Here is a 27,997-nt window from a genome sequence, read left to right as displayed (position 1 = left end):
TTTGAGAAATCATCAAAAACACTTCACATTTCAAGTGAGACCACTTTATTTTCATGTCGTGCAAAAAAAAATTGAACATTAAATCTTTCAGCAAAATAGCAACTTTGAGCATGGCCGCAATATTTTGAAATAGTTTTCCTTTGAATGACACTAAAAATGCCATGGTATTAGAACAAGTCATTGGACATTCCAGAAAATAACTCTTAACTTCTCTCAGCAATTAATTTTTGTTTTAAAAGCTGTTCATATCTCCTTTACAGTTAATGGAAAGAAACTGAAGGTGATGAAAGTTGAAAGCAAAGAAAATTCTGTACATAGAAAAACTGATAAACACAGCAAATAAGTCTTAAAAGTATTAACAAGATCAGTGTTCCACTAGAAAAATAAAACGACTGTTAGCTTATTAATAATAAATGTATATAAATATACATAGTACTGCACAGTTATAAAGTCAAGCATTCCAGCGCACAAAACCTTGCAAACTATTCACAAAGATACTTTAGCAGAGCTTAATCTGATTTAAACATCTCTATGGTTTTGAAAACAGCACTCCTGCAGCATAGCTGACAGAACTGTCGTCCATGTCACGACAATGGTTAGACTGTGAATAGTAAATAAATTTTAATGTCCATGGATGAGTTACGCCATTCATCTGCCGTAAGACCTCCACTGCCTAAAATAAAAAGAGTTTTACCTTGTAGTTAGTCAAAAAAATTAAATAAACAAAGCATATATAGCAGTTATCGCCAAGTCTTTAAGCGCTTTACAATTTTTCTAAGAAGACAAGTTGCAAAAAATCGTACCTAAATATTTACAATACTGTATAATGTCAAAATTGACAATAATTATAGTGGATGTTAATAAAATAAAACCATTAAAAGAATGACAAACAAATCAATGGAAAGAAGATTTAAATATCTAAGTCTTGAGGTTATGTTTAAAGTCTTTTACAGTAAGTGATAAAGTTATGGACTGGGAAGAGAGTTCCATAACAAGGGAGCTGCTATACTGAACGCTCTGTCTCCATATGTTGTTGTATTTGATTTAATTCTTGGTACTTGTAGTTAATTTGCCGACAAAGATCTGAGCAGTCTTGGAGGTCGCTAGTATGTTATCATATCTTTGTGGCTAACTTGTCTTGTGTGGGTCTTCCTGCATGTCAGAAAGTATTCACTTTTTGATTTTATTGACGTCTCTTTGAACCAGTGCTAAAAGTCAAGCTGTATTATAAAGCTGTCTGAGTTACATTGTTTATTTTACAATGACTGTCCAAATTCCCGTGCGCTGATTGGCTCATAGCTATTGTCTATAAGAGTACAGACAATAAAAATGACGTCAGATGTAACGCGCGCGCTTTCTCAACAAAAAAATAGCCAATTACGCTCGTACTTTTTCCATGTTATTGTAAAAAACAAATCGACGGCAGTTTTCTATGGTCTATACTCTTGTAGACCATAAAATGTCCAAAACTTGGCAGTGAAACCACTCGCCTGCGGCTCGTGGTTCCACTTGAGTTTTGAACATTTTTTGACGTCATTTTATGGTCTATAAGAGTTTATTAAAAACTGGATCATTGTATAATGCAATTCAAGGGATTTGATTGGCTGAGCGGCCATGGTATATGAGCAATTATACCATAGCCAAGAAATGGCGGCCATTAAATTGTCTGCTGGTTCTTCTCTCACAGCGAAATCAGTTAGATCTAGCAATATTTCTTGATTGTTTTTAATAAAACAATTATTCCACTTGCGCTTGTTGGATATGAGATGATTATAGCCAACTCGGCGCTACGCGCCTCGTTGGCTATCTATCATCTCATATCCAACGCGCGCTCGTGGAATAATTGTTAAATAGACCATAGAAAACTGCCGTCGATTTGTTAAATATAGGTTTGACTGTAATATAATCACAATAAATATAAAATATAAACAGTACACTTACATTGAGTAGCACACCTATGGGATGTCTCCCACATATTGTGTTTCTGTATTTCCTTAAATACTCACAAAATCCTCCAGGGTCTAACTTTTCTATAACATCCATACCCTATGAATTAAGGAAATATGCAGTGACAATATCAAGTGGAAACCCACATTTGTAAATTTACGTAGAGCCCGCAAACAGGAAATAATTAATATATTATTTATTAAGCATACTAATCTTTTTAATATTATAAGCAGATTCTTTGACGTCCTTGAAAGTACAGTAGTCGGTTAATAAAGACAAATCAATTGGTGGTTTTCACCTCACACATCGTCACGCAAGTAAAAAAAATGAAATCCTCAACCATTCAATAGATAAAGTCAAGAAATTTATATGTTGTAGAAGAGTGATACATAAACAACGTGTGAAAGCCACGGGGCTGTGCGATATCTCATAATCGAGTTATTCGAGAAAATGTACCACAGAAAATTACAGAGTTTGGTATGGGACACCATGTTGGTGGACACCAACATAGCCACCAACATTACTTTAGAAATAACTAATTTGTACAAACACTGAAAGAGCCCATGTACCGTGCGTATTATCGTTACTGTTTTCCTGTTATGTTTTTGGATTTAAAACACTAATTAAAATTGGTAATGAAAGGTATTGAACTTGAACTCTGGATAGCTTCCTTAACGAAATGGAACTTTATCACAGTACAGAGTAGCCGTTGAATGTTAATCGTTAACAAACATTGCGCAATTTTTTACAAACCTCTATTAGGCGGACTCTTGGGAAGGTCCCGAAGGTGTCCGCTTAATAGAAGTTTCACTGTATTACATTAAGTTTAAACTGTCCACTTACTTTTCTATCAAGGTCCGCAATAGATTGATAAATTTGACGCTCACTGTAACTTCTGTCCAAATATGTGAAGTTAAAACGTTTTCCTGAAATTGGAATATCATTGCATGGCAATAAGTCAAACATAAACTACAGCAAAAACGGCTGTAACAGTTTGCAAGAAATCAATCGCTGAACAGTTTATGCATTAGGGTTTAACAGGGAGATTTGTGTGATTTAAAAGTCTTCCTGGTCTACCTCCCCTCTTGTGTTTCTTGAAAAAAAAAAATTCTCCAATCTTGTCCCCATACTTTTCTCATAAAAGAAAAGAAGAAGTTATTGAAGTATCAAGCATCTTCACTTTGGGTGATCATATTCTCAATTCTCCTGACCTCAGGAGTTGAAAAACCATTGATAGTACCAGGAGAAATTTGATGCTGATCACTGCTAGGGCTTAAAAGAGTTATTCTTCCAGGTATTTTGTAATAATTATTACAATAGTAATTATCATTAGGGTAAATTCTTAATAGTAAGTGCCCCTAACCCTTCAATTTGTTTTCTTTTGGTAGATTTCCATATCTTTCAAGAACTAATTTTCGAAAAAAAATTTTGAGAAATATTGGATCCTTTTTTTTTACGAGCGCTAGAAGTGAAGGCAGTCTTCTCGATATTTTCACCTATCGTTCGCATTAGTCCCCAACTCGGCCAAATATGGAGCGTGACGTAAGAAAAGGACATCGTGCAAAAAGATCCGAAGATTCGCGGTAATGCTTCAATTGTAAACAGAGAAAATGGTTGAAAAATGTGTGGTTTTTGGATGCAGCAACTCTTGAAATGTAGAGAAGGGAATCAGCATGTGTAAGATTCCTTCTGAATCCTTCTGGTGTCCTTTTCTTACGTCACAGCTAAGAAAGTGTCAAATATCAGAGGCTTCTCATTGACTCATTCCAAATGAGCCAAGGAGACAAAAATTTGTCCAGCGGGGCTGAAAGCGTGCAAAAATTTAAAAATTTCAGTAAATTTTAGGGCTCGTAAAATAAAAAGGATTCAATATTTCTGAAAAAAAATTTTCGAAACTGGGTTCTTCACAGATATGGAAATCTACCAAAAGAAAACAAATTGAAGGGTTAGGGGCGCTTTAATAGTCACTGTATTTTATTTTCTTCCAAGTAACAGAAATGAAAGGGGCAGTGTCACCAATTTTTAGTGGCTGTTTGAACTGCCATAATAAATATTTGTGTGAATGGAAACGTTAAAATTATTATAGTCTAGACTCTGCTATTGCAAAGGAACTTGGATTAATTATCTTTGGCTGCAGATGGCCTGCTAGCCTCCCACGCAGTCGTTTTTAGGGGACTCGAATTACCTCCTTCCCACAAACGCCTGCTTACCCAAGCGCCACATTCCTTTCCGCCGCTCAGCCAATCACAGTGAACCTTCTAAAATCTGGAAGGTTGACCTTGACCTCAGACATCTCTCGTGAGAACAGTGAAAAACATCACGGCAGAAACAGAACTTGACCGAGCTTAAGTGAGCTTTGAGCACCGTGTACCCTACGTTCAAAATTTCTTGTTTAAATGCCTATCAACTGACTGCAATCCGGCAAAAAATTTGTGACGGGAAATAGCAGAATTTTCGTTAATTTGCCGACTGGTTACGCAAAGTCGCTTTAATATTAAATTTTTATCAAGCTTTGCCTTCAATCTTGTCGACCTTGTCGGTGTGGAGGAAACCAATATATTAACCGATATGTCGGTAAAGTTTAAAGATTTTGCAGTTGAAACTCGCTTTGTTGTTGCAATTTGTTCGGGGGCATGTGCGACATTTTCCACACGGACCACAAGTTGATCGGCTCTTTGTCTTTTAACATTCCATTTAATAGTTTTTAATGGACTGATAAATACTGCAGATCTCCTCTTGATACCTTCTGCATTCTTCTTTGGTTTCTCGGATCGAGTTAGTCTCTCGTAGCACTTCGTAAAAACAAACAAAGCTGCTCCAGCGTTTCCGCACCAGTATTAAAGAGGTGATATCTTCACCGAATGTCAAATCGATCAGGCGAGGAAGATCGATTACACTTTCCTGAAGACCGGATTTAAGTTGACTCTCCCAGCAGATAACGCTGTCAAAACGCCGCAAAAAAAGCGCTTGTATTCACATTTGATATTTGTTTTGACATTTCAGCGATGACCACAATTGACCAGCCATTCCAGAGGTGAAAAATAAATATACTTATTCGAACTTAACTCCCGCATCGCTCAAAGCTTGCGGGAAACGGAAGCGGCCATTGTAAACAGCAATTTGATTTGATATCATTAGACAGTGCCTCGATGGTGATTGGCTAGGGTGCTTGGGGACTAAAACAATGGGAAAGGAATGTGGCGCTTGGGTAAGCAGGCGTTTGTGGGGAGGAGGTAATATGAGTCCCATAAAAAGGACTGCGTGGGAAGCTAATGGCCTGCAGGATGGAACTGGATTGCAACTTGAAAATACTGGCCAATCTTTTCAAGTTATTTCCCTTTGTGGCACGGTCAAATCAGGCTGTAGTTTATTTCTGATACATCTCCTTCTAAATTCAATCTTTCTTTTCTCTATCTTTCTATTATTGGCTGCTCAAGTCAAAGCACTTACCCCAGTGGCAAAAATCTGATGAGATAACAAAAAAGTTCTCTGGCTGGACAAGATATTTGCTAAGAATCTTGCCATACTTGGCTTCACTTTCAGAATTTAATGAGCCAACAAGGATAGGAACTATCTTAAACTGATCCCTTTTACTGCAACAAGAAGACAAAATACACACACATAAGAAACAATTAAACTAATTTCACAAATTGCTATATTTTTGGTGAAACAGTCCTCTGTAAGTCAGCAGTCTGCCTCTCTCAGTCAACCCCACTTCACTTCTTCATTACCCACCCACCAAAACGTTTTGTGATGCTAGTCCATCACAAAATACCCAGAAAGAAAAGACTAGGAGTATTTACTTCTTGACTAGCTTCTCCCCTCGGATGGGATGCAAGTCCAGCACAGAATACCCAGCATGAAGTTACTAGGAGTATTACTTCACCCCCTGGATGGGATGCAAGTCCATCAGGGGATACCCAGCATTTAGGGAGTGTTCATTATTTATGGGGAGGGGGGGGGGGCTGGCAAATGGGAGGAGGGGGGGCAAGCGATGTTTACTCCCCTATTTAGGGAGGGTCAGAAAGGTTTTACTCTGGATCTGAGGAAGAGGGGGGGGGGCAAAAAAGTTTGAAGGTTGATATCATTAGTTTAATGACATTATATTTTAATGTACTTATACCACAGTAAATCAGACCATAATCTCACACCAATAGTTTACACAGCAAACGGGTTCCATTCAATGGATTTGCTAGTTAGATATGTTTGGATTTCACTGGCTGCACCAACAGATAGGCCGCCCTCAGAAATAAGTTGATCTAGGCCTTTCACTAGAACGGTTGGGTGAAGGCTGTTAGTGTTTTGCAGGCAGACGATCTGACAATGGCAATATAACTTCTTCTGCAGTTTGCCCAGTCAAGGACTCCACAACTGCAGCTTGGCACAGAGTTTTTCTCTTCTCTTTCCCCTGTGTTGCCTTTCTCTTGGCCTCTCTCTGCCTCCTACTCACTCCACTTTTTTTTTTTTGAGTGTCTGCCAGTTGCACAAACACCCTCTTTAGCTGCCTTGTGGTATTTTCCAGACAAGTGATTGCACTCTGTATCACTTCAACCTTTACATTAACATACGTGATAGTTTCTTCTACTGCTAGTGGAGCAAGCAAAAGGCAGGCAAGTAAAGCGCTAAGTGGAGTATGAGAGTATGGTTTGATGATAAATGCATCATTGGGGGGGGGGGGGGGGGGTTAAAAACGTTTACATGTTCTAGCTGGGAGGGGGGGGAGTTATCCTTCATCATTGAGGGGGGTACAAAAAGTTCCAAATGTTCCATTTCCCCATTTGCCAGCCCCCTCTCCCCATAAATAATGAACACTCCCTTAGTTGGGTTCCTTGTAAGCTAGCCGAATATATCCACACTCCAATAACCTTCAGTCTGATACACAAACCACTATATAACCTTTTCTCTACTTGGAAGTTCTAACAAGATTTAAATAAAGCAAGTAATAGTTTTTACCTTTCCATTACTTTAGCAATGTATGGTAGATGAAGTTCTATACTGTGTTCAGTTTCATCATCATGCCTACTCAGCTTATCAAACTCTTCCGTTGCTAACAATTCATCAATTACTGAATGAAGCAAACCAAAGGAATAGGATTCATCAGTTTGAAACTTAACTTCAAAACGTTGTTCTGTATGCTGATGTTGTGCAGTTCCTGAAAAAATCCATACCCACCACATGGAAGGTCATTGCAAATTCTTAAGGGGAGGGGGGTATTAGAAGCCAAAATTTTAGAAGCATAGTTTGAAGCAAAGCTAGAATTTCCTGGGGGTAAGGCTAGGGGGTGCAAAACATAATAACCTTCCGTGGAGAGAGTATGGATATTTTCTGGAACTGTACATTGTCAGTGAGCCACAGTCAAGTTAATGAATGCTCACAGAAAAAAAATATACTAGACGAGCGAGTGAACTGTTGACCAAATTGGCAATGCGTGTGTATGTGTATGTGTACATGCATTTCCCCAGTACTTAGCAAGTCCCATTGACTTCAGCAGAGTTGTGGTCTCATTCACTCAGAAGCCCTTCAGAGAATCATGCCAAGCTAACCACATCTGTAACTTACAATACGAACCGAGAAAACGAGGTTAATAAGATATTTCTTCAATCTCTGAGGTTAATCAGGCGCACGGGAAAGGAAACTAGTTGAAGTTTAGTTGGTCATTCAGTGAAATACAGCCGACAAAATTGAGCTATCTCACCGCGCGTACTAACTGAGAGATATAATAAATGTATGTATGTATTACAACTGTAACTAAAAGAAGGTCTTTACTATAATACAACAAGGATCCACACTTACTAGCAGTGTCTACCGATAAATCGTACAACGGGGTCTGATACTGCGTTAACCCTGTTACAGCACAGCCAGGCAAAGTCATATGATGAGCGGGTCCCAGGATAAATATCCGCTTTCTAAATAAACAAATACAGGAATATTAAGTTCTTAATATTACAGTCACATCATTATATAATGCTGGTTTAACAAACACTTTAATTTGCCACAAATTTAAAGTACATGAAAACAGCACAAAAATTAACTTAATTAGGCAAAAAAAAAAAAAACTGCTTAGTATAGTGAGAACTAAATGACTTGAGTAGTGTCAAAAATTATCCAGATCTTTATCCAAATAATTTCAGGACAAAAAATATTTTTTTTGGAGGGAGGAAAACTGGAGAGCCCTGCAAAAAAGCCTCAGAGAAAGGCTAGAGTCAACAACAAACTCTACCCTTAATAATGCAAAGTATGTGATTCAAACACACGTTAGTGGGAAGGGGGGGGGGGGGGGTTGGTAAAAAGACTCCTAATTTTAGCTGTAAGTGGTTTATATTAAGGAACCAAGATCACCATATTCAGATCCATCATTTTTCTAAGTTTGGAAAAAAAACTCAGGAGAGTATCAGAACCACCTTAAATAATATTTAGTCATAAATACATGTGTAATAAAGTGGCTAAAGCCGTTAAACAGTGCTCAATACACTTTTTAAGTGTAGAGCTTTGAAATGGACTATAATCAGCCGTGCAAGACCCTACAACAACATTTCTAAACGATGCGACCTATGCTTAACTAATAACAGAGAAACTAATGATAATTATTGCCGACCCCAACCTCAAAAACAACACTCTATTAGTTTTTTCCTCAAAACCAAATTGTAATTAGAACCGCACTGCCCTGCTTTTTGTAATCAATAGACGCGTGTATATATATAACTTGGCAGGTTTATTCTCCACTAAATACTGTCTGATGAGTGCGTGAGCACGAAACTCGGAGTAACAGAGAATTTTGTCTCTTCATTATATCTTCTTAGTCATAAATACATAAATTATGATCATTCAGATGAGTGTAGTCCTAAGAAGGGCGGTTTGAGGTGACATTGACTGAAGTTTCGGCAATCTGAGCAGCAGGAGTCATCATCAGAATCAAAGTAACTGATGATGACATCCACTCAGGTTGGCGAAATGTCAGTCACTGTCACCTCAAACAGTCCTTCTTAGGACTACACTCATCTGAATGATCATAATTTACGTCCTTATGACATGGCTCCTGGGTTCAAACAATTTACAGTCATGAAATTCAGGCTTAAAATTGAGAGCAAATTCTGTAGCTATGCTTTGACTTTTCTTGTTCCAAATCTAACAAAGAATGAAGAGTTAACATATATTCCTTCAACTGAGACAATAAGATACACAGTGATATAGCTGAACATGCTAATAAAAACAGAATATATTAACAATAACAGGTGGATTGCTAAACATCAATAAATAAAATATAATTAAAAAAATACATATGAATTAAAGCTGACTCTGCCCGCTTCCTATGCTTGAAATAAACATGCCTTGGCATCAAACCAAACTGTACAAATTCCAGAAGAATGGTAATTACCCCCACATCTCCATAGCTTTCCATTGTATCTTATGGATTGCCAACTTAAATATTTTGAAGAAAGTTGTGCAAAATGCTACTTAAGAAAAGTTTGCAAATTTATATATAAAAAAAATGGATCCACAAAAGTTGCTTTTTCAATTCTTGTTAAAATGTTGGTTTCTGCACAACCCCATTAAAATGGCACATTATACATCAAACTTTTTTGTTTTCTTGGTAATTTCCCTGACAGGAATCAACATCTTTTTCCTTACAGTATCAAGATATCTTCAAGCAGGCAGGTGGTGAGAATTTACAAAATCATCAACTTAGGGATGCCATATTGATATGCCACCTAATTATAGTGATAAACATCTGGTTTCTGCTTACAATACAAGTAGGAATCCTATGGGGGATACTCGGGTATAAACGTGATGGGGGGGTCCGACGTATTTTTTGGGGTCTAAAATTTTCAACTCCTGTATTTTTTGGGTTGAAGATTTAACCGTGTATTTTTTTGGGTCTGAAAAATCTGCGCGTATTTTTTTGGGTTCAAATTTCTGCCAGGCTTATAGTTCTACCGCAATTCAAGCCAAAGTTCCCGCAAGACTCGAAAGCATGATTTGAATAATCTGTATGTAGCCGGAGTCCTGTATTTTTTTGGGAGCTCAATATAAGGTCCATGTATTTTTGGGGGGGGGGAGCAAAATATTAGGCTCCGTCGGGCCCCCCCCTGTCACGTTTATACCCAAGTACCCCCCTGGGGTAGGAATACACTGTGAAGCAAGCAGGAAAATATAAGAATGATTATCATCAACTTGAGGAAATTGTGTTGATGTTCCACCATCTGTAGTGATCTACATCGCATTTCTTATTTACAACATATCAAGATTTTACCAAGCAGATAAGTAAGATTTAGATATACATAACAAGTTGGGAGAACTCGTGTTTTGAACCGAGGGTTCAAGGGAATTCAAGGGTATTTGTAAGCCTATATCAATAACTTGTTTTCAACAGATTCTGTCTCTTTTCACAAAAGCCACACAAGAGTGTACAATGGATTCCTACAAAATTCATATAGGCATCCTGTTTATTGTTAGTTCTTGGCATGAATATTTAACTCGGACTCCCCCTTTTTTCAACATAAACATCATTAGCTAAATATAGTTCGTCTTCCTCTTTGTGTCCTTTTGTGCAGGAATCTAACTGATACTGTGTCATACTAACTTACACTCTATTTGGGTCCACTTGTTTGTAAGCATGCGCCCCACATGATCCACAGTAGGTGTAGCCAGCGTGCCTTTGTAGAAGAAACGAACAGAGCTATTTTTAGAACGACAACAGATTATTCCACACAAACACAAGTTCATCTTTTACGTGGTAGAATTTCGGTAAAATGGCATATACTCACGGTGCTATGATAGCCTTGGCTGGTCGAAACGAAGGTTTAGCGTTAGATAACCAACCTTCCAGCTGCGAGTTAAGTTCCCGAGCTAAAATTTCACAGAGAAAAATTAACAAAAGATTTAATTTTATATCCAAGAACACCGGTATTGTTTGACGGTCACTTCCAAATAACACGCATTTGACCCAAAGTTTTCATACCGCTGTTAGAATACCAGTTTCCTGAATGACTAGCTCGACGGGTAGACATGATACTTCGATAACAGATGTACTAAACCCTGCGCGAAAATGGAAAAATGTTTTGTCCACAAAAGAAATCACGAAAAAAGATACATGCAAGGTGACGTAACCGCGAGGGAATGGGGCAGCACATGAGCAGATGACGATAAACCGCTTATCTACTTTGTTGTGATTGCATATTCAATTGAAACACGTGAATCGCCTTACTTACGCAGAAGTCTAAGTACCGTATTTACTCGAATAAGCGCCGCCCCCGAACAAGCGCCGCCCTCGATTAAGCGCCGCACATGGAGCGGAATGGTTAGTAAGCGCCGCCCTCGAATAAGCGCCGCAGCACCGGTGCGGCGATTATTTGAGTATTTCCATAAGATGATAAAAATACACCGTAATCGCTGCAATGCGGTTCTAAGCCAACAATGGGAATTTATTTTCATCAATAGTGATGTTTTCAGTTCGAAGTGAGTATATCTTGATGCTCTTTCATTTAGTTCTCTCTTCAAAATGTTCGCGTTCTTCAGTTCTTGCGTGTCGGAAGGCTGTAAACTTTGCCGGTAAGAGAAGCCCAACCTCCCTCTTTCTCTTCCCTGTAACTGTTGCAGTAAGGAGATTGTCAGCGTTTGCTTGTACAATCAAAATGTTTTGGCTATGTGGTATGAGCCTTTTAATAAGCGCCGCCCTCAAATAAGCGCCGCCCTCGAATAAGCGCCGCACATGAGACACGAAAAATTAAATAAGCGCCGCGGCGCTTATTCGAGTAAATACGGTATATCATCTGCAAAGGGCATTACCCATCATCGCAGATGTACAGGTGCAAGTGTTTAAGTATAATATAAGGTGAAAAGTGTCCAGGGTCAGCGCCCGGGGTCAGCGTTATTCAGACATTATGACGGTACTACTGATTGCTCTTTGGTAGTGAGTCAGGGGCACCCAACGGATCGTTTTGGTAAATTATCTGTTCGGAAGGCCCTTAATCCCCTACAATTTTCTAAAAATAATTTTCGCCTCGAACTTTCGTGATATGGGAAATTTAAGGCCTGGTGTTTTCGGATTGATAAAAATGTCGTTTCGGGTACCGAAAAAAGGTCAGCTAAGATTTTCGGAAAGGAAATAAGACCTAAGTTTTTTGGGAAATGGACAAAAATGCCCTAGTAATTTCGAAAAGACTCAAGTTCCCCTAGAATGACCGAACAGATAAAAATATTATAGCGCCGCTTTAAATGAATCTACAGAGCTTTAAAGGCACTCCAGATAGCCTAAAATAGCGTTTCAAAGGATCTGAGAAAAAACTCCCATTGGGTGCCCCTGGTCAGTTCCAGTCTCTAACTGTCTGCGCAAGAAAACTGTGTTTGTACTTGGTTGTATCTGTACCAACTTCGATAAATTTCTTAGGATGGAATTATCTGGTACCCTGTGGCTTCTGTTGTGTTATGTAGGACGGAATTTGTACTGCTGACAGGCCGGACAAAGCTCAAGCTGTGGCCGGGCGAGATGATCGTCTTGCGTAATACCAGGACGGTCAGAGTTTGTATGGGAATATTTAAGACCGGGTTTAGGAGGTGGAAATACTGGCAAATTCTTAAAAATGACATACTTTGCTTCTAAGGTGTATTGCTTCTTGTCTGTTTGCTTCTTTTCCTGATTTGAGGCCATTTTAGCGAGTTATCGCTTCCTAGGTTTCCTACGCCTATGTAGAGCACAGGCAGCCCATATAAGATTTCAAACCGTCAATCAGCTATCATGACCGACGCAGAGTTCGATTTAAGCCAAGCGAAAGTAAATTACTTCGAGTTAGCTGATAGTAAATGACTGGAAAAAATGGGGTCAAATCCAGGGGAAACTGGATTTTGTTCGAGTTATAATATTGGCTTAATCCCCAAACTAAACGTTCTTCAATAATAATAATAATAATAATAATAACAATAATAATAATAATAATAATAATAATAATACTAACACTTTATTAAAAAAAATAGACAGTTACAACGTGTTGATATACCTACCCGCAAATAGCTGAAGCTAGTCGAGGCGGGTAGGTATGTTTATACTAAACTAAATACAAATACGTTTGGTGTTTACAACTGAATTGACTAAAGTAAAAGTTAAATAAGTAGTAAACAAACAAGTGACGCCAAAAAAAAAGGGATTCGCTAGCTGATAGAAATTAAAGGATTGTTACATATTCACAAGCTTTTCATTATTTCAAGAATTGAAGAAGGTGTAAGGTAAGCATTTTCTTTTTTTAAAATGTTGATTAGTATTTCATGTATTTGTTTTTTGAATAGTTTTCTGTTGTCAGACGTTCTAATATTATCCGGTAAAGAATTCCATAGCCGTGCACCAAATCAGACAAACTTGTTGCACAAAAGCGACTCGTGATTGTGAAAGAATGATGAAACCACAATATTTTTCTAATTTTCAGTTGAGTCCGCGTAAGAATCATTCACTCAAATTTCGGTGGAAAATAGATTTCCTTCATATTGTCTGCAAAAGACACTGAGGAAACATATATAATGTACAAAAATGGTGTTCATTTGAGCAGATTCGCTTGTCAGTTTTAATTTTGGGGGATTTTTTTATAGCTACCTCTAAAAGCACATAAAAATGAAGATTAAAATACAAAATTTTGGAGTTACTCCAAAGTCGCTTAAAAATTACACATTCAGTGAAACAGCTTAATTACTACTGAAATTATGAGAATGATGTGTTATTCAGTAAGTGACACAGGCAAACTCAGAAAGAAAAATCCGAGTGCTCCTATCAGGAGTCGAACCTAAGACCTCGGATGCTCCCAGTACCACTGAGCTACAGGAGACTCGTGGGAGTTAATTCATGGGATAAACCGGCATCCTGTATACTGCTAGGATTGGTATGCCATGTGTGATCCATGCTGATGCTTTACAAACTTGTTTCACAACGTGACAGAATGTAGCCTCCCCGGCACGCAGTCGTCCTTAGGGGTTCGTCGCGGAGTTCCTGACGAACCCCAAAACACTTGAGGAAAGAGCTGAGCAAACTGCCGTGAAGCAATGCGAGGCCATCAGCTGAGCTGTTTCCTCAAGTGTGCGGTTGAGTTTTCGTGAGAATTATATTTCGCCTCGCGAGGCAAAATCTCAAATATCAAACACGACAGATATTTTCCTCACGGCCTCACGAGGCGAAAAACTCACGAAAACTCAACCGCACACGTAAGGAAGCGGCTGAGCTAATCACCTCGCGAGGCAGTTTGCTCAGCTCTTTCCTCAAATGTGCAGCAGGCCTTATTGGCCTTTCGCGGGCTTGGGAATGTTAGTAATAACGTCATTTACCCCCCTCCCTCCCGCCACAAAAAAAAGGTGTGTTGTGTGATTTTTTAGTTGTCTAGTCTTGAAAAAGTAGAAAATATCCTCACACACTCTTGTGAAACCACGTGCACGTGATTAGACACCAAATTTGGCATATCGGGTTTTTGTTCACATGCTAACAGCCAAATATAGCCCAAGAACAATGAGGCCCTGGAATCTTCTTAGACAGCTCACTCGCTGATGCTCGTTCGCTGGCCGCAATGAGTGGTCTTAATACAAGTGACTTCGAAGAACTGCAAGTGTTGATAAGGAATCTTGAGGAGAAACCTATAAGCAAGATGTTTGTTTGGTCGTCATTTCCTTGGCATGGTGGGTTCTAAGACGTTTCATTCTCTCTTTACTTTAAATAACGGCCTGTCCCGGACGCCGCTCCACGCCGGGATGTCCCTGGTCCGGCGGATCAATTTTGACGGTGATATTGTATGTAAACAAGTCAAACAGGGTCTCCAGACCCTGACCCGCTATACTAAAAAAAATAATTCATGCTGAAAAACTAATTCAGGCCAAGGGCACGCTAACACTGTTGGTTATGGACCGTTATGCACATGTACAACAGTGACCTGTATTTGCGATCTGTGGAATGTGGCCTGTAGAATAGACCTGTACCTGACCTAATTGATCAATAGGTGGTTTGCATTGCCGCCATGTTGGTGGACAAAACAAAAGAAAATTTGTTCAAATTGTTTACATAAAAATAGCAGTTACAATAAAAACTCGCACATAAGAACCTAGTGATATATGTAACCTACAGGCTGAAATTTGGCATTTAAAGGGGAAGTATCATGGGGTTTTTTACTTCTTTTGTTAAAAATTGTGAAATAAGACCTTCACTTTGCTACAAAATATTAAAATTCTAGAACTAAAGAGGAGAGAAATGAACTCAATTCTTGAAAGGAACAACTCGTGATCTGTTCTAGCGCAATTTGGAAACAAAAATACGAAAACTTGAAAAACATTAGCCTAACATTTTTCTAGTTTCAATTCATTCCGACCTACTCTGTCTCTAGCCAGAGGCACTAATCAACTGTTTTATTCCACTGGGGTGATAATTTATAAGAAAACTAGACAATTTTTTTTTTGTTTCTGTTGTCAGACAAACATTTTTGGGTTTGAAATGACACCCCAAAATATAAGAACCTGTTCGGCCTGGCAAAGAAAAATAGGTTCTTATACAAAAGCAATCACTCCAATTTTGATGATCAAAATTCTGGATTTTGATTGTGTGTGAAACTCCTGACAAAAAGTTATTGTGTATATGTTTTCTTTGATTTACATCTGTTTTGATTTTCACCAGATTTCACTAGTGCTAAACCATTTTGTAAACCAATATTTCTGCCAATGGTTACACTACGACAATAATCAGCCTGAATTGTGAAAAACTACCCTAAAATATAAGAACCCGTTCAGCCTGACCTCGAAAATTCTAGCTTCTTATATGCGGGTTTTTACTGTAACTCCCAGGGGGGAAAAATGTTATTTGATTGATCCAGCAAACCACGGCAGTTTTAATTTGGTGCGGCAAACATCGTTAAAACCCATTACCTGCAAAAATTTGTTCCCGCAAACCACAAAAAATCATAAATCCGTAAAACAAAACTCCCGCAAAATTTTCGTACTACACGGTAGCCTGTGTCGCAGACAGTCTGTGCAATCCCCGGTATAGTTCTCTATAGGTCAAGAGTGACAAGTCAGGGTCTCGAGTGACACACTCTAATTCTGGTTCTTGCAACTCACCGCTGATGTCATCCCATTAGCTCCACCTGTCATGTTATCGGTAAAAAAAACCATTGAAATTGACACCTCTTAAACAATTTCATTCAGCTTAATTCTTTCAGGATTACTAGATTATAGTTTCCTCTTTCCAAATAAGTAAACGCTGTTTGTCTTTATAAAGGGAAGCAAAGTTTTGATTTTTTTGTCTCAACCCCTAAAAATCGCCTTCTCCATTTTTGCCAATGGGGCCTTCAGTTTGAAGAGCAAATAATTCCAGTAAGTTGCCGACAGTCAACTTTATGTATAAAACCTCAGAAAATTGCATTAGTTTTAAAGTGCGTTTAAGATTCGTTCGATGAAGTTTCCGATCATTGTGAGATGTAATAAGTACAAACAAAAGTTTTAAACTAGTCTAAATCGTAGGCCAAAATATTGCGCCAAGTATTCCTCGTATTATTTGTATTAAATACGTTTATTTTTTCTCTTCTGTCAAACGTTCAATTGTTATTGCGTTTAATAAGAAAAATGAAAGATCAGAGAATACACTCTTTTTTATAAGAACCCTTTTTATATTATAAGAACGTTGAGCTGAGATTAAGTAAAATTTAAGAACATGCTAACGACATTACCCAGACTGAAAGTCAGTTAAAAACATTTTTATTTTTATGATTCAAACTTTGCTGCACTACATGATGGCTTTCTGCATTTTCGCCGCATAATCTGGTAACTTATCACGTCGCGAACTCCTTGTGGGCGATACTTTTCATAAAGCCAAATTTATCGAGAATTGGCTGCCGGGACATCTTGTACCGAGCACTGGATGGTACATGTAAGACGCGCGACAGAGCGTGTCACAAGCAACACTTGACACCACATTAAGGCACATAAGTATTTGCTCTTTGATATATAGGTCACGTCAACATTTTCAGGTTCAAAAAAGAACGTTCTCGTTTAGACTCACTGCCCCAGCCTCCAACGTAGACATTATAGAGGTTTAGCATCGCGTATACGTGAAACGCGAACGGCAAAAATCCCCACGTGACCACGATTTTTCGCGTTTGCCGGTTGCCGTTTCTATGTGAAAACAGGCTACTTCGCGTTTGCCGTCTACGTGAGAACTACATAAGTATTTCTTCCTTTTTTTCTTACATATATTAGTAGTTAATTGTTGAAAAAAAGTACCCAATAATTTTTCCGGCGAGTCATACTAGGACAAATTAAGTTTCATGTTTAAAAATCCTTCATAACTCACTCCTTACCGCACTTTTCTTCATGAACTCACCACAGTGAGTCGCAAAACAGCTTCATCGAAACTCGCCAAACTAAAGCTAAAGTCAAAAGGTTCACTTTACTTTACGTGAAACGGCAAGGTGACGTTTGCCGTTTGCCGTTTCTAGATATCCCTAAAACATCAGAATAAGTCCTTATCAGCATGGCATAGCTGCCCGGGATCCTCAAAGACCCGAAAGCCTTGTTTAAAGCGCCAACCATATACTATCTATGTGGTAGCTGTTGGCTGGGACTGTACGTATAGCAACCTCGGTAATGCGTGTGGAGATGTGGATTGCCTTGATAGGGATCGCATGTGACAACAAAATAATGTCATTTGAATCAAGACCTTGTAAAAAGGAACAGGTGGAAATATGTAACTGTCCTAACAGTTTCTTCAGTTTACAGATGCTTAGGTAGCTGGGTTTATTTTATTGTCAGTACTGTAATTCTGAAGTCAGTGGATCATTTTCCTCTGTCTTTTAAGGGAGCAATGGTCCTTCTAGTAATCAAGTTGCCGTTGTTGGGGGAGGGGTGGCTGGTCTGGCTGCAGCAGCGTCACTGTCAGAGGCTGGCTTTGATGTTGTACTACTGGAGGCTTCAGACTACTTAGGTGGCAGAGTCAAACAAGTCAAACCTTTTAAAGGTTTTGCCCCGATTGATCTTGGTGGAGAATTTATTCATGGATCAGACAGCATCATAAACCGGATTGCTGAGGAAAATGGTTGGCTTGTTCAACCGGTGAGTAGATATCTGGTTTGTTTTATTAAAGGAGTGTACATTGCTTCTTACTCTCAAATGTCTTCAGGATTGAATTTGGTAAGAGCGTAATCAGGATTAAGGGAGAACAAAATCATCCAGAAAGTTTCTTCAGTGTCATAATGCAAGGAAAGCTAAAAAGCCACGAGGATTTTGTTGCACAAGCAAAAATTCTATTTACGTGGATAGGCGTGAACAAAGCGGGCATTTGACGCTGTCTAGGAATCCTGTTTCAATGGGCCTTGTGCAGCAAATTGGTCACAAGGTACAAAATCCGCCATAGTGGATGGCAAAAGAATGCAATAGATTCGAACGCAAAGGAATTCCAACCTGTCAAGCTTGACTTTTCTTTGTTCTTGATGCCCCAGTGGAGGATATCACGTTTTTTTGCCATCCAGTATGGCGGACTTTTTTACCATGTGACTAGTTAGTGCAAAAGGCCCATTCCTGTTTATCCCAGCACTCGACAACATCCCACTGACTTTCTACATAGTTGTGGTCCCATTTAGGGAGATGATGTAGACAATGTAACTGCACTATTTTGTGTTGAAGAACTGTATCGATGCTTGTCTCAACACCCACGAGAAAAAGTAAGCTACTGGAGAACTCGGCGAAGCACAACTTACCCCTTTAAGCCCTAACAGAAATCAGCATCAAATTTCTCCTTGTAACATCAATGCTTATTCAACCCCTGAGGGCATGAGACTTAAGGATATGATCACCCAAGGTGAATTTTCTTTATATTTTAATAACTTCTTTTGGTTCTTTTATAACGAAAGTATGGGGACAAGGTAGGAGAATTTGTTCTTTAATATTAGGGGTTAAAGCAGTGAGAACAACCGGGGTAGGGGGATTCTATGGGAAGGCTCCGCATAAAATGAGGACCTTTCTTAGTCTGGAGGTATTTAAAAGGGCAGGGATTTCACAAGGGGAAGTACAGAAATGGGTAGGGAAAACTCTCATTTAGGTATTTAAAAGGCCTTTCAAAATATCTCGACCAAAAAAAGACGCAGTTTTTCTACTGTATAGGTATGCGAAAGGGGTACCAATTTTTATAGATTAAAGTTATATCCAAGGGTTACCTTTTTCTGTCAAAAATGGTATTTAAAAGGGTGAAGGTTGGACCTCGTCGGAGAATCAACAAAGTCTTATACGGTGAGGATCCGCTCCGCCGAGGTGCAACCCTCACCCTTTTAAATCCTACGGGTCAACGCTAAATTCAATATCGACAATATGAATACAATCCACTAGCATTTTCTGTGAATTATAGAATGTGATTGCTGGAGTACATGTGAGTGGGATTTTTAAGGCCATAAAGTTGATAAGAAAGAGAAAAAAAGCATTTAGATTCATGTACATGCACTGAAATGTGAACCCCTCCCTTTAATTCTGTTTACAGTGCTATAGATGTGAAGGAACGGAAATGGAAGAAATGTTTTACTACAAGGGCGAGTTTCATCCGTTGCTAAGTGACCATCCGGACATAAAGGAGGCATGGAGAGCTTGGGATCAACTTATTTTGTATTGGGACAAAGTAGCTGAAGAAGATGTATTTCAGATCCCAGAATATTCAGATAACAAGAGCGCGGAGGATACGATTTTTCCAAGGAATGGTGGTAAACTTGAGGTGAACTGTTCCACCCAATCTGCTTGTCTCTCTGTCGACAATTTGGCAGCCACTGCATCAGAAATACGGAAATCTCAGGAAGATGAAAGAGAAGAACATGGTGGGATTGATAAAATGAGGTGAGTAATACTAGAAATGGTTTTCTAACAAGGCTTCCCAAGCCGCGAACGGAATGGTGAAGACGTACTACATCGGGCCTTCCTGCCTAACGAATTAAAAAGTCCTATGCCTAACGCGATTTTTAAAAGGAATCTAAATAAGTTTTTATGTGACTCGTTTTAGGTTAGTGTGTATATTTTTATGGTAGATCCTAATTTGTATTGTTACCTATTTTTACATCTTATTCTACGGGATTTTTTATGTTACTTGTTTCTATTTTTTTTATTTTAGAAGACCCCCTGAAAACCTCTTTTTAGTGGAGGCCTCCTCTTAAAAAGATGTATTCATTTTATTATTATTATCATATTATTATTATTATTATTATTATTATTATTGTTATTATTATTATTAGTATTATTATTATTATTATTATTATTATTATTATTATTATTATTATTATTATTAGTTATTGTGAAGGTGGGGCCAGCGATGGATCAAGCAAACGGGCAGGTCTCCCTTTTGTTGAAAACACACATCAATTCCCTTCATTTGTTTTCGCTTTTTTTCAATTTTTGCTCTGGGCTCCCACCTTAGTCAGACTGAAAGCAAATCCTTTTCCAAAAATTCATTGGTCAAAAATCGTCACGTTCACTGCACATAGCTCTAATAGTGATTTTCATTATGTTACGTGAAAACGAATTTTGAGGGCTTTGTATTTTGCGAATGTAGGTTGAAATTAGAAAACACAAGGGCTAACACTCAAAACGTCAGCACTCGAATCTCTTTACGGTGGCCAATTTACCTTTAGTTATAAACCCTGTTGATAAACCAAACATTTGTTTCTACTCCCCACCAACGTAGCACCACAACTTTTCTTTTGAAACTAACTTATCTGTTAGTTTATTTTCTGTTAATGGACATAAACCTTTTGGGGTTTTTGAAATGCGGACACCAAATGCTCGCGGCACTCATCCTTTAAACTGTGCTTTCAAGTCTCGAATTTCTTTGTAAAAACAGGGTTCCCGTCCCTGAGGACAAAAGGTCGGCACTTGCGGTTACCCTTCCCAAAGCCGTGAAAGTTATTGACAAATTTACATGAAATTTGTTGGAGAAGGGTACATGTAGAAATATAGAACTTTAGTTTTGTTGTAGAGAGCTGTTCATGCCACAGGGGGACATGACAATTCTGGAGTGGTTGGAGAGAAGACAGTGCAATGAAGATGTGATTGCAATATTTGAAGCACTGTACTGTCAAACAGAGGCTGCCGCGCCCAGTCAGATGGGAGTCCTGGAATTCTCGCGTGAAGAGAACACTTGCGAGTATGGTGAAGGCAACTATAGGTAAGGGCATCTCGTGGTTCTTAAACGACTTACAGGGTTGGCTGAAAAAACGATAGCGGAGTAATGAACAAACAACTAAAACAATGGTCGCTACCGCTGAAACAATAGACTTGCGTCCAATGAAATTTGAGATTCTAAAGAGGTGCGTGCTGTCTGGGTAAGTCGGTAAAGGTGGGGCGCGATGCCCATTTTTCTAAATCGATGCGATATGTATGCAATAGTAATCGATATTGAGCAGTTTCGCAGTACTGATACTGGGACATCAAGGTATTGTTGTTTAAGCTAGAGGATCTAGACCAAAGCGAGCTCAAAACTTGTTTTGATGAACAGCATGGCAAAAGGCAAGCAAGCAGCAATCTTTGTGCATACATTTTTCACTACTTGTCTCTTTTCATTTTATTTCAGACTAGTGGATTCTTATTCGAAGTTGGTGAAGTATCTCTTAGACAAATGCAAGAAAGTTGAAAAACGCTTGAGCTGGCAAGTCAAGGAAATAAATTGGAAAGGTTGACTATTAAATTGTCCTCTCTCTTAAACACAGTCCAACCTCTTTTAAGCCTCTTTCGAGCATGAAGCAGCCACCCTCTTTTAATAGGCCGGTTCCCAAAGTCTCTGACATATTATCAGTATGATATTGTATACACAACTTCTATTAAGCGGCCACAGCAATCTATGTGCCTAACAAGAACATGAAAAAACCAGAATTGTGTTGAACACTCGCTTGGCTTCCACTTCATAATAATCGTTCAAACGTTGTTTACTGCATTCTCAAATCATTGTATTGCCGTTTGTGTAAGCCAACACAGTTTTTGTGTTCACAAAGAAAATATAGGTACTTGTCTTGATTACATTTTAAGAAGTTTTCACCACGAGTAATGCCATTTTCTTTCGATCTTCTTTTAAGCGGCTCTTGTTCATTCCCCGAGTGTGGACGGTTCCTAGATATTTGACTGTACTTCCAGTTTCTATGGTTATTGTAAAGCCACAGAATTAACCTTTCTTTCCTTTCCTTTTAAAACCTCGTATTTTGGCAAGGTGTTTATGTTTTTGTTTGCTTTGCAGATGGCAAACTGGATAAACTAAATTCTGGTGGAAACATTTCCTTGACAAATCAACATGGTGAAGTGTTGTCAGCCAAGTACGTTGTTATCACAGTACCACTGACAATCCTTAAAGATGGAGATATCAACTTTATTCCAGATTTGCCGGTATACAAAAGACGAGCAATAGACACGATTCAAATGAGAGGGGCATTAAAAATCGTTTGTCGCTTTAAGTCACAGTTCTGGCCAGACAAGCTGAATCTTATTTACAGTGTGCGAGGATTTCTTAGCCAAATATGGATGTACACACGTGACTCGGACGACAGTGATGAGAAGTGTCACGTGATAACTGGATTCCAAACTGCTGAGCCCGCAGAAGAGAAAATTGGTCTCAGCGGAAAGGAGGTTTTGGATGGATTCCTTGACCAGTTGGACGAGATGTTCAGGTTAGTTCACGCATGATTTAATAATCAGTGAAACACTTCAGGCTTTTGCTAGCTTCTGTAATTGCAGCTTTGGGAAAGACGAAACTGTTTCAAGTATTCCTTCCTTTTCACTTTTAAATGTCTTTCCATAACAACAACAACAAAATCAACAGCAACACTCTTGAAAAAAAAAAGCTTTTAGAATGGTACTAGGTTCCTTTTTCTACATAAAATCTGACGGTCAGGACAAGGCTCTTTCTTTTCTTCTTCATGCAGAGTCCTGCTTCTATGCTCGTTTTTTAATCTTATTGTTTATTAATGATCCCTTAATGGTCTAACGCCTTTTAAGTTAAACAATTTACTCAAAATTTACACCCCTGTACGTAATCTTAGATCATCTTCCTACAAACTGTTCGTTGTTCCCTTCCCAGACTTACGGAGACAGGGCGTTTATCTTTGCACCCGTCCCAAATTCTTTCCTACCATCTCAAATTAGGAACATTCCTTCTATTGACGTTTTTAATAGTCAGTTTAAAGCGTTTCTTTTTTTAGCGCACTCTTTGTTGGCAATATTTTTAATCTTTCTTTTTTTCATTTTTCTAAAGAGCATTAGGACTTTTAGATTTTGGCCACAAGTAAATATTCGGTGGAGACACGCGCGTGAACTCAAGTCTGGCAATAACAACTTGCCTTCAGACTTGTCCTAGTAAATGCAGATACTAACATCAACATGCATCAACTTGCCCGTTGAATTTTTGACTTTCGTTTTTTAGCACTGACGAAGACTTGCATCCTGCAACCGACTCACTGTTGGATTATGTATATTACCATTGGTCAAACCACCCATTTATTCGAGGAGGATACAGCTCACCTACTGCTCACGCGCAAGGCATGCGTCACGTGCTTGCTAGCCCCGTGGGTAATTGTTTGTTCTTTGCTGGTGAGGCCACAAGTGTAACAGGCTGTGCTACTGTTCACACTGCTATGGAAACCGGGCTTAGGGCAGCTAGTGAAGTGTGCAGTCGTGATGAACGCGTCCACACGGAGTTGGCTGAAACAAGACCAGTGATTGACAATAATAACAACGACATTGATCACTCAGTGATTTTGTATTCACAATAAGCAATATTAGGAATATAATACGCAATATTAGAGTGGTAGCAACCGTTCAGCGTTGTAGCGCTACTTTTTAAAATTAGGAATCATAGAAATTACTAAAAATCTTATGAGCAATGTTTGTACAAATATGCAAATGATCAAATTCAATTTCTCATTTGATTTTGGCTTGCGAGAAAAATGCCAATCACTCCTCACTGTGGGTGTCAGTAAAACGCGGGGTCGGGGCCGGGGTCGGGGTCGGGGTCTCTTTTTTTTTGCATCACAGGTCATTTGTGGGTCAAATAAGGATTAAAGCCAATATAAAAAAGTTCAGTCTCTTAGGATAGGTCATCGGTGACAACACTCGATGCAGTTCCGTATTCTGGCGGACATTGGTTCCGTGAATTGACTACCTTTTATTCTTCTAAGAAACGAAATGAGGCAAAAAATACAAGGTACGAGACAATATATTTCCTTGAACTAACAAATTCTTGAACTAGAATGTGCATGAACTTACTATGAACACCCCCGCCGCCTTTCGTGATCGTGCTCGTTTGTTACAGTCAATCCATTTCACGCGTGACTATTATTTCGGAGAATGAAATAAACATGCGTTCGAATTCCTTTGTAAAGCTCGGCATTTGAATGGAATGTAGAACATTTCTCTAGACGCATTAACTGACAAAAAAAAAGATTCAAAATACTTGAGAGACAATTGTTATTCTTGAAATACTTGTGCTGTAATGTAAAGAAAAATTCATAGTTTTATACCGTCAATAAACTAGGGAAACTTCTACGAGAACTCTGAAATCTCAAAGCCGACATCAAAACTGACATGTAAATAGGCCTTATCACGGTTTTCGACGCCATTTTGACGAGTAGGCAAACAGGCTTGAAATTACAGTGTTTGTATGGAAATCCGATGTCAAATACTTTTCATAAAACATTGCTACTGAAAAATTCATGAATTGGAAACTTTTGGCATTAGGAAAAGGATTTTAGGAAAAAATTGGAGGGATGTAACTGTGCCAGAAAGCGTCCAGTCGTGTTTTGAACTTTCCATACATTTGTCTGTAAAGCGAACCAGCCGTGAACTGCTACTAAAAAATAGTCGTGGGAAAAAAATACAGGAAAATGTATGGAAAGACTTAACTTTTTTATGTTGGCTTTAATCCTTATTTGACCCACAAATGACCTGTGATGTTGAAAATAAAAAAAAAAAAAGAAAATAATAAAAAATAAAAATAAAAAATAAAAAAGGAGACCCCGACCCTGCGTTTTACTGACACCCCCTCACTGTTGCAAGTTACATGTAGGTTGTCGGCTTTTCCAAGTATACTGTATCAGTGTGTTTGGGCTATACAAAATAAAGGTTTTTGTTGTTGTCATGGTGCAGCTTTAACATATCACAGCGGAAAATTATTACTGACTATTTTTAACGAAATATTGTTCGCTTAAAAGGTGGATGGAGAAAAAGAAAACGCCTGTAAGTTAGAAAAGAGACCTTTTAAAAACTTGCAACGAGTTTCCGAAACAAAATTTCTTAACTAGTGTCTACTTTAAACGCAATAATTACGCGTTACATGTTACAATAACAATTTGCAAACGTTAGCACTGGCGTTCCTGTAATTACTGAATGCGCAAAAAGTTATTTAGGCTTCTAAAACAACGTTTGTTAGTCAGACAAACAAACAGAAACAGTTCTAACCCCGGCATATTGATTTCCATGACTTTCGAGGGGGGGGGGAGGGAGGGGGGGACAATTGTACCGTATAAATGAAGAGAAAGACGAAAAATTAAACCCATTTTTTACTAAATTGTTTGAGGCACAGTAATAAAAAAAAAACGTTTACAAAGTTTGGAATATTTCTATGGCGCCTTACCGCTCATCTAAGATAAACAACAGATTCTTTCAGACGTAAGCGACTAACTTAGTTCAGTACAGACAAATGAAGTGAAGCATGCAATCACCTAAGCCGGCAACACCAAAGCGAAAGTCATGGATCGGTTTTTAGTTTTCCGGAATTTTCCATTATCATTTAATCAATTCCTCCTACAGAGTTGTACGTCTTAAAAATCGTTGTCGGTATTTAGTTTGAATTATCAATTTGTTAAGTCATCTGTGGAAGAGAAGTCGATAATTTTCAATACCTTGGGAGATATAACAAAAGCTGAGGAAAATGATCGAGAAGTGACTTTATATTTTTCTCTATAACCACTGAAGGAGCTCAACATTTGTAAGTTCGCAGTTATTTTTCCTTAATCCAGACCGATGATTTCATTTACATAAACCTTGATCTGGACTTGAGCGACATTTTAGGACATCTAGACGAATCAAGCATGAAATCTCCTATTAAAGCAACCGTGAAGTCGTTAAGTATTGGTATTTGAGCCAAATAATTTTCATTGTTCTTAAAGTATCCAAATTTCAACCAGAGTGACACATCAGGTGCCGGTTTCTTGATTGTTTGGAGCACCAAGGCCGATATATAAGAACGCCGCAAATTCTGTTGCACCTGGCCGCACACAACCGAAAAGAATTTGAGTCGATTGTAAAAGAACAAAAATTAACGCAGGGACTTTGCCATCGTGTTTACCTAAAGAAAACGAAAAGTATCAAACTGTCAACTTGTCAGCCAGTTAACAATGCAAACTGCTATCCTATCCATTCATGCATTGCATGCATTACATACTTTGTCGATTTTTTATCAGATTCTAGTTAACAATTATTCCACGAGCGCGCGTTGGATATGAGATGATAGATAGCCAACGAGGCGCGAAGCGCCGAGTTGGCTATAATCATCTCATATCCGACAAACGCGAGTGGAATAATTGTTTTATTAAAAACAATCGAGAAATATTGTAAGTTATGGCTTGTTTCGCTTAGCAAGAACAACCAGAAGACCATTTTAATGATCTCTATCCTCGGGCATGGTGTAATAGCTCATATACCATGGCCGCTAAGCCAATCAAATCCCTGGATTTGCATTATACAATGATCCATTTTTTAATAATGCTCAATTATACGACTGATCGACCACAGAAGTGGTGACGCACAGAGAAACCACTGATCGACAAAAATAACGGATTTCAAAAATTATACTTCTCTGGGTCAAATTCTTGAATCTTTGGAACCCTTGATACCAGAGGCGTTTCACAGCCGACTGTCCCGGTTTTTCAAATGCCCCAATCGCATCCCATCCAAGCTGACAACTATGACAGGTATATTGCCATCAATCAAAACTTCAGTCACGTGCATATCAATTAATAAGACTCCCACACTTAGCCCAGCGCCTTAAAACAATCACCAAAATACATACAATTTGATGCGATTTTATTTCCGCCATTAAACAAGAAAACAAATACATGTTCCCACAGCATCAGTTTCCATAAAACGATTTCTCATGCGTTCATGATTCCAGCTATACTTGCTCCGCCCGTTCTTCTCTGTCCGTATAATATTCTGTTGACCCAAAGAAAAAAACTGCCAGTCATATAGATCTTACTAACAGAGACATAATTAACCTACATGTCGATTTAGCCGCCTGCTCGTGGCTGACAGTAAATCGTAAAAGCAAGTCCTCCTTGCCATTTTCGCTAGCACTATCTCAGTGAAATTATCACCTTAGAATATTTAAAATTAATTTTCAACCTAAAAATGAGACAGACATATTCGGCACGACAGCTTAACTTTAAATGCTCTCCGACTCTGTGCCCCCCATGTTGCCAGTGATAAGTGTAACTGCTTCACACGACGGCCGGGTTTTCTTTTGCTTTCCTTTTGATTAATATGCGTTTTTAAAGATTTGGTAAATTAAAACTAAACATAATAATAAACGGTATTTACCTTATATTCCGTCATTCTTGAGGTTCTTCATTTTCTTCTGGTTGTTTCAGCCTCCTGTTCCGTCTCCTTGCTTGTTCAGCAACACGGTGTGCTTGATTTCTCATTCTCGGTCGCCTGACCAACTCCCATCCCATCAAACGGACAACCAAGATTCTGATTTTCTCCATAACATAACACACTACGTGAAAGACAGCCATTGCAAGAGTAAACGCAACCACCAAGCTCGTCAGATCTTTTAAGGGTAGCATCTCTTATCCGTCAAGCGTGCGTTCTAAATAGATTCCTCGTTGTATGCTTGCACTCACGACAACTCGTTGAATGAGCATTGCAGACAATTCATTGCTTTTTATTGGTTACGGGCAGCAGTAATCACGGGAAAAAATTGCCTGCGGCTGCATGGCCACGACTGAGCTAAATAAGTAACACTGATGAAGACCAATATGGATCCGCCTTATTAACCAAACTAATTAACAAGTTATTTACCACTCAG

At 38.6% G+C, this 27,997-nt stretch overlaps 2 protein-coding genes across 2 annotated transcripts; one reads left to right on the top strand and one right to left on the bottom strand.

The window, feature by feature from the left end:
• Positions 1 to 31: 31 nt before the first annotated feature.
• LOC146478673 (protein MEMO1-like) lies at positions 32 to 11,046 on the bottom strand. The gene is made up of 9 exons (XM_085112267.1): positions 10,907 to 11,046; positions 10,713 to 10,794; positions 10,533 to 10,601; positions 7,741 to 7,853; positions 6,901 to 7,012; positions 5,398 to 5,540; positions 2,791 to 2,873; positions 1,942 to 2,046; positions 32 to 673 (listed from the first exon to the last, which is right to left on the bottom strand). Exons 1-9 carry the CDS (start codon positions 10,953 to 10,955, stop codon positions 530 to 532), a joined length of 900 nt encoding a protein of 299 aa, XP_084968393.1. The 5' UTR covers positions 10,956 to 11,046; the 3' UTR covers positions 32 to 529.
• Positions 11,047 to 14,549: 3,503 nt separating this feature from the next.
• LOC146478672 (uncharacterized) lies at positions 14,550 to 23,755 on the top strand. Its single transcript, XM_085111742.1, has 7 exons — positions 14,550 to 14,595; positions 17,756 to 18,009; positions 19,427 to 19,773; positions 20,906 to 21,094; positions 21,500 to 21,600; positions 22,157 to 22,583; positions 23,336 to 23,755. Exons 1-7 carry the CDS (start codon positions 14,565 to 14,567, stop codon positions 23,682 to 23,684), a joined length of 1,698 nt encoding a protein of 565 aa, XP_084967868.1. The 5' UTR covers positions 14,550 to 14,564; the 3' UTR covers positions 23,685 to 23,755.
• Positions 23,756 to 27,997: the final 4,242 nt, after the last annotated feature.

This window comes from Pavona decussata, unplaced genomic scaffold (assembly GCF_977016875.1).
Source record: "Pavona decussata unplaced genomic scaffold, jaPavDecu1.1 SCAFFOLD_64, whole genome shotgun sequence".
NCBI lineage: Eukaryota > Metazoa > Cnidaria > Anthozoa > Scleractinia > Agariciidae > Pavona > Pavona decussata.
This window is presented reverse-complemented; position numbering and strand designations above follow the sequence as displayed.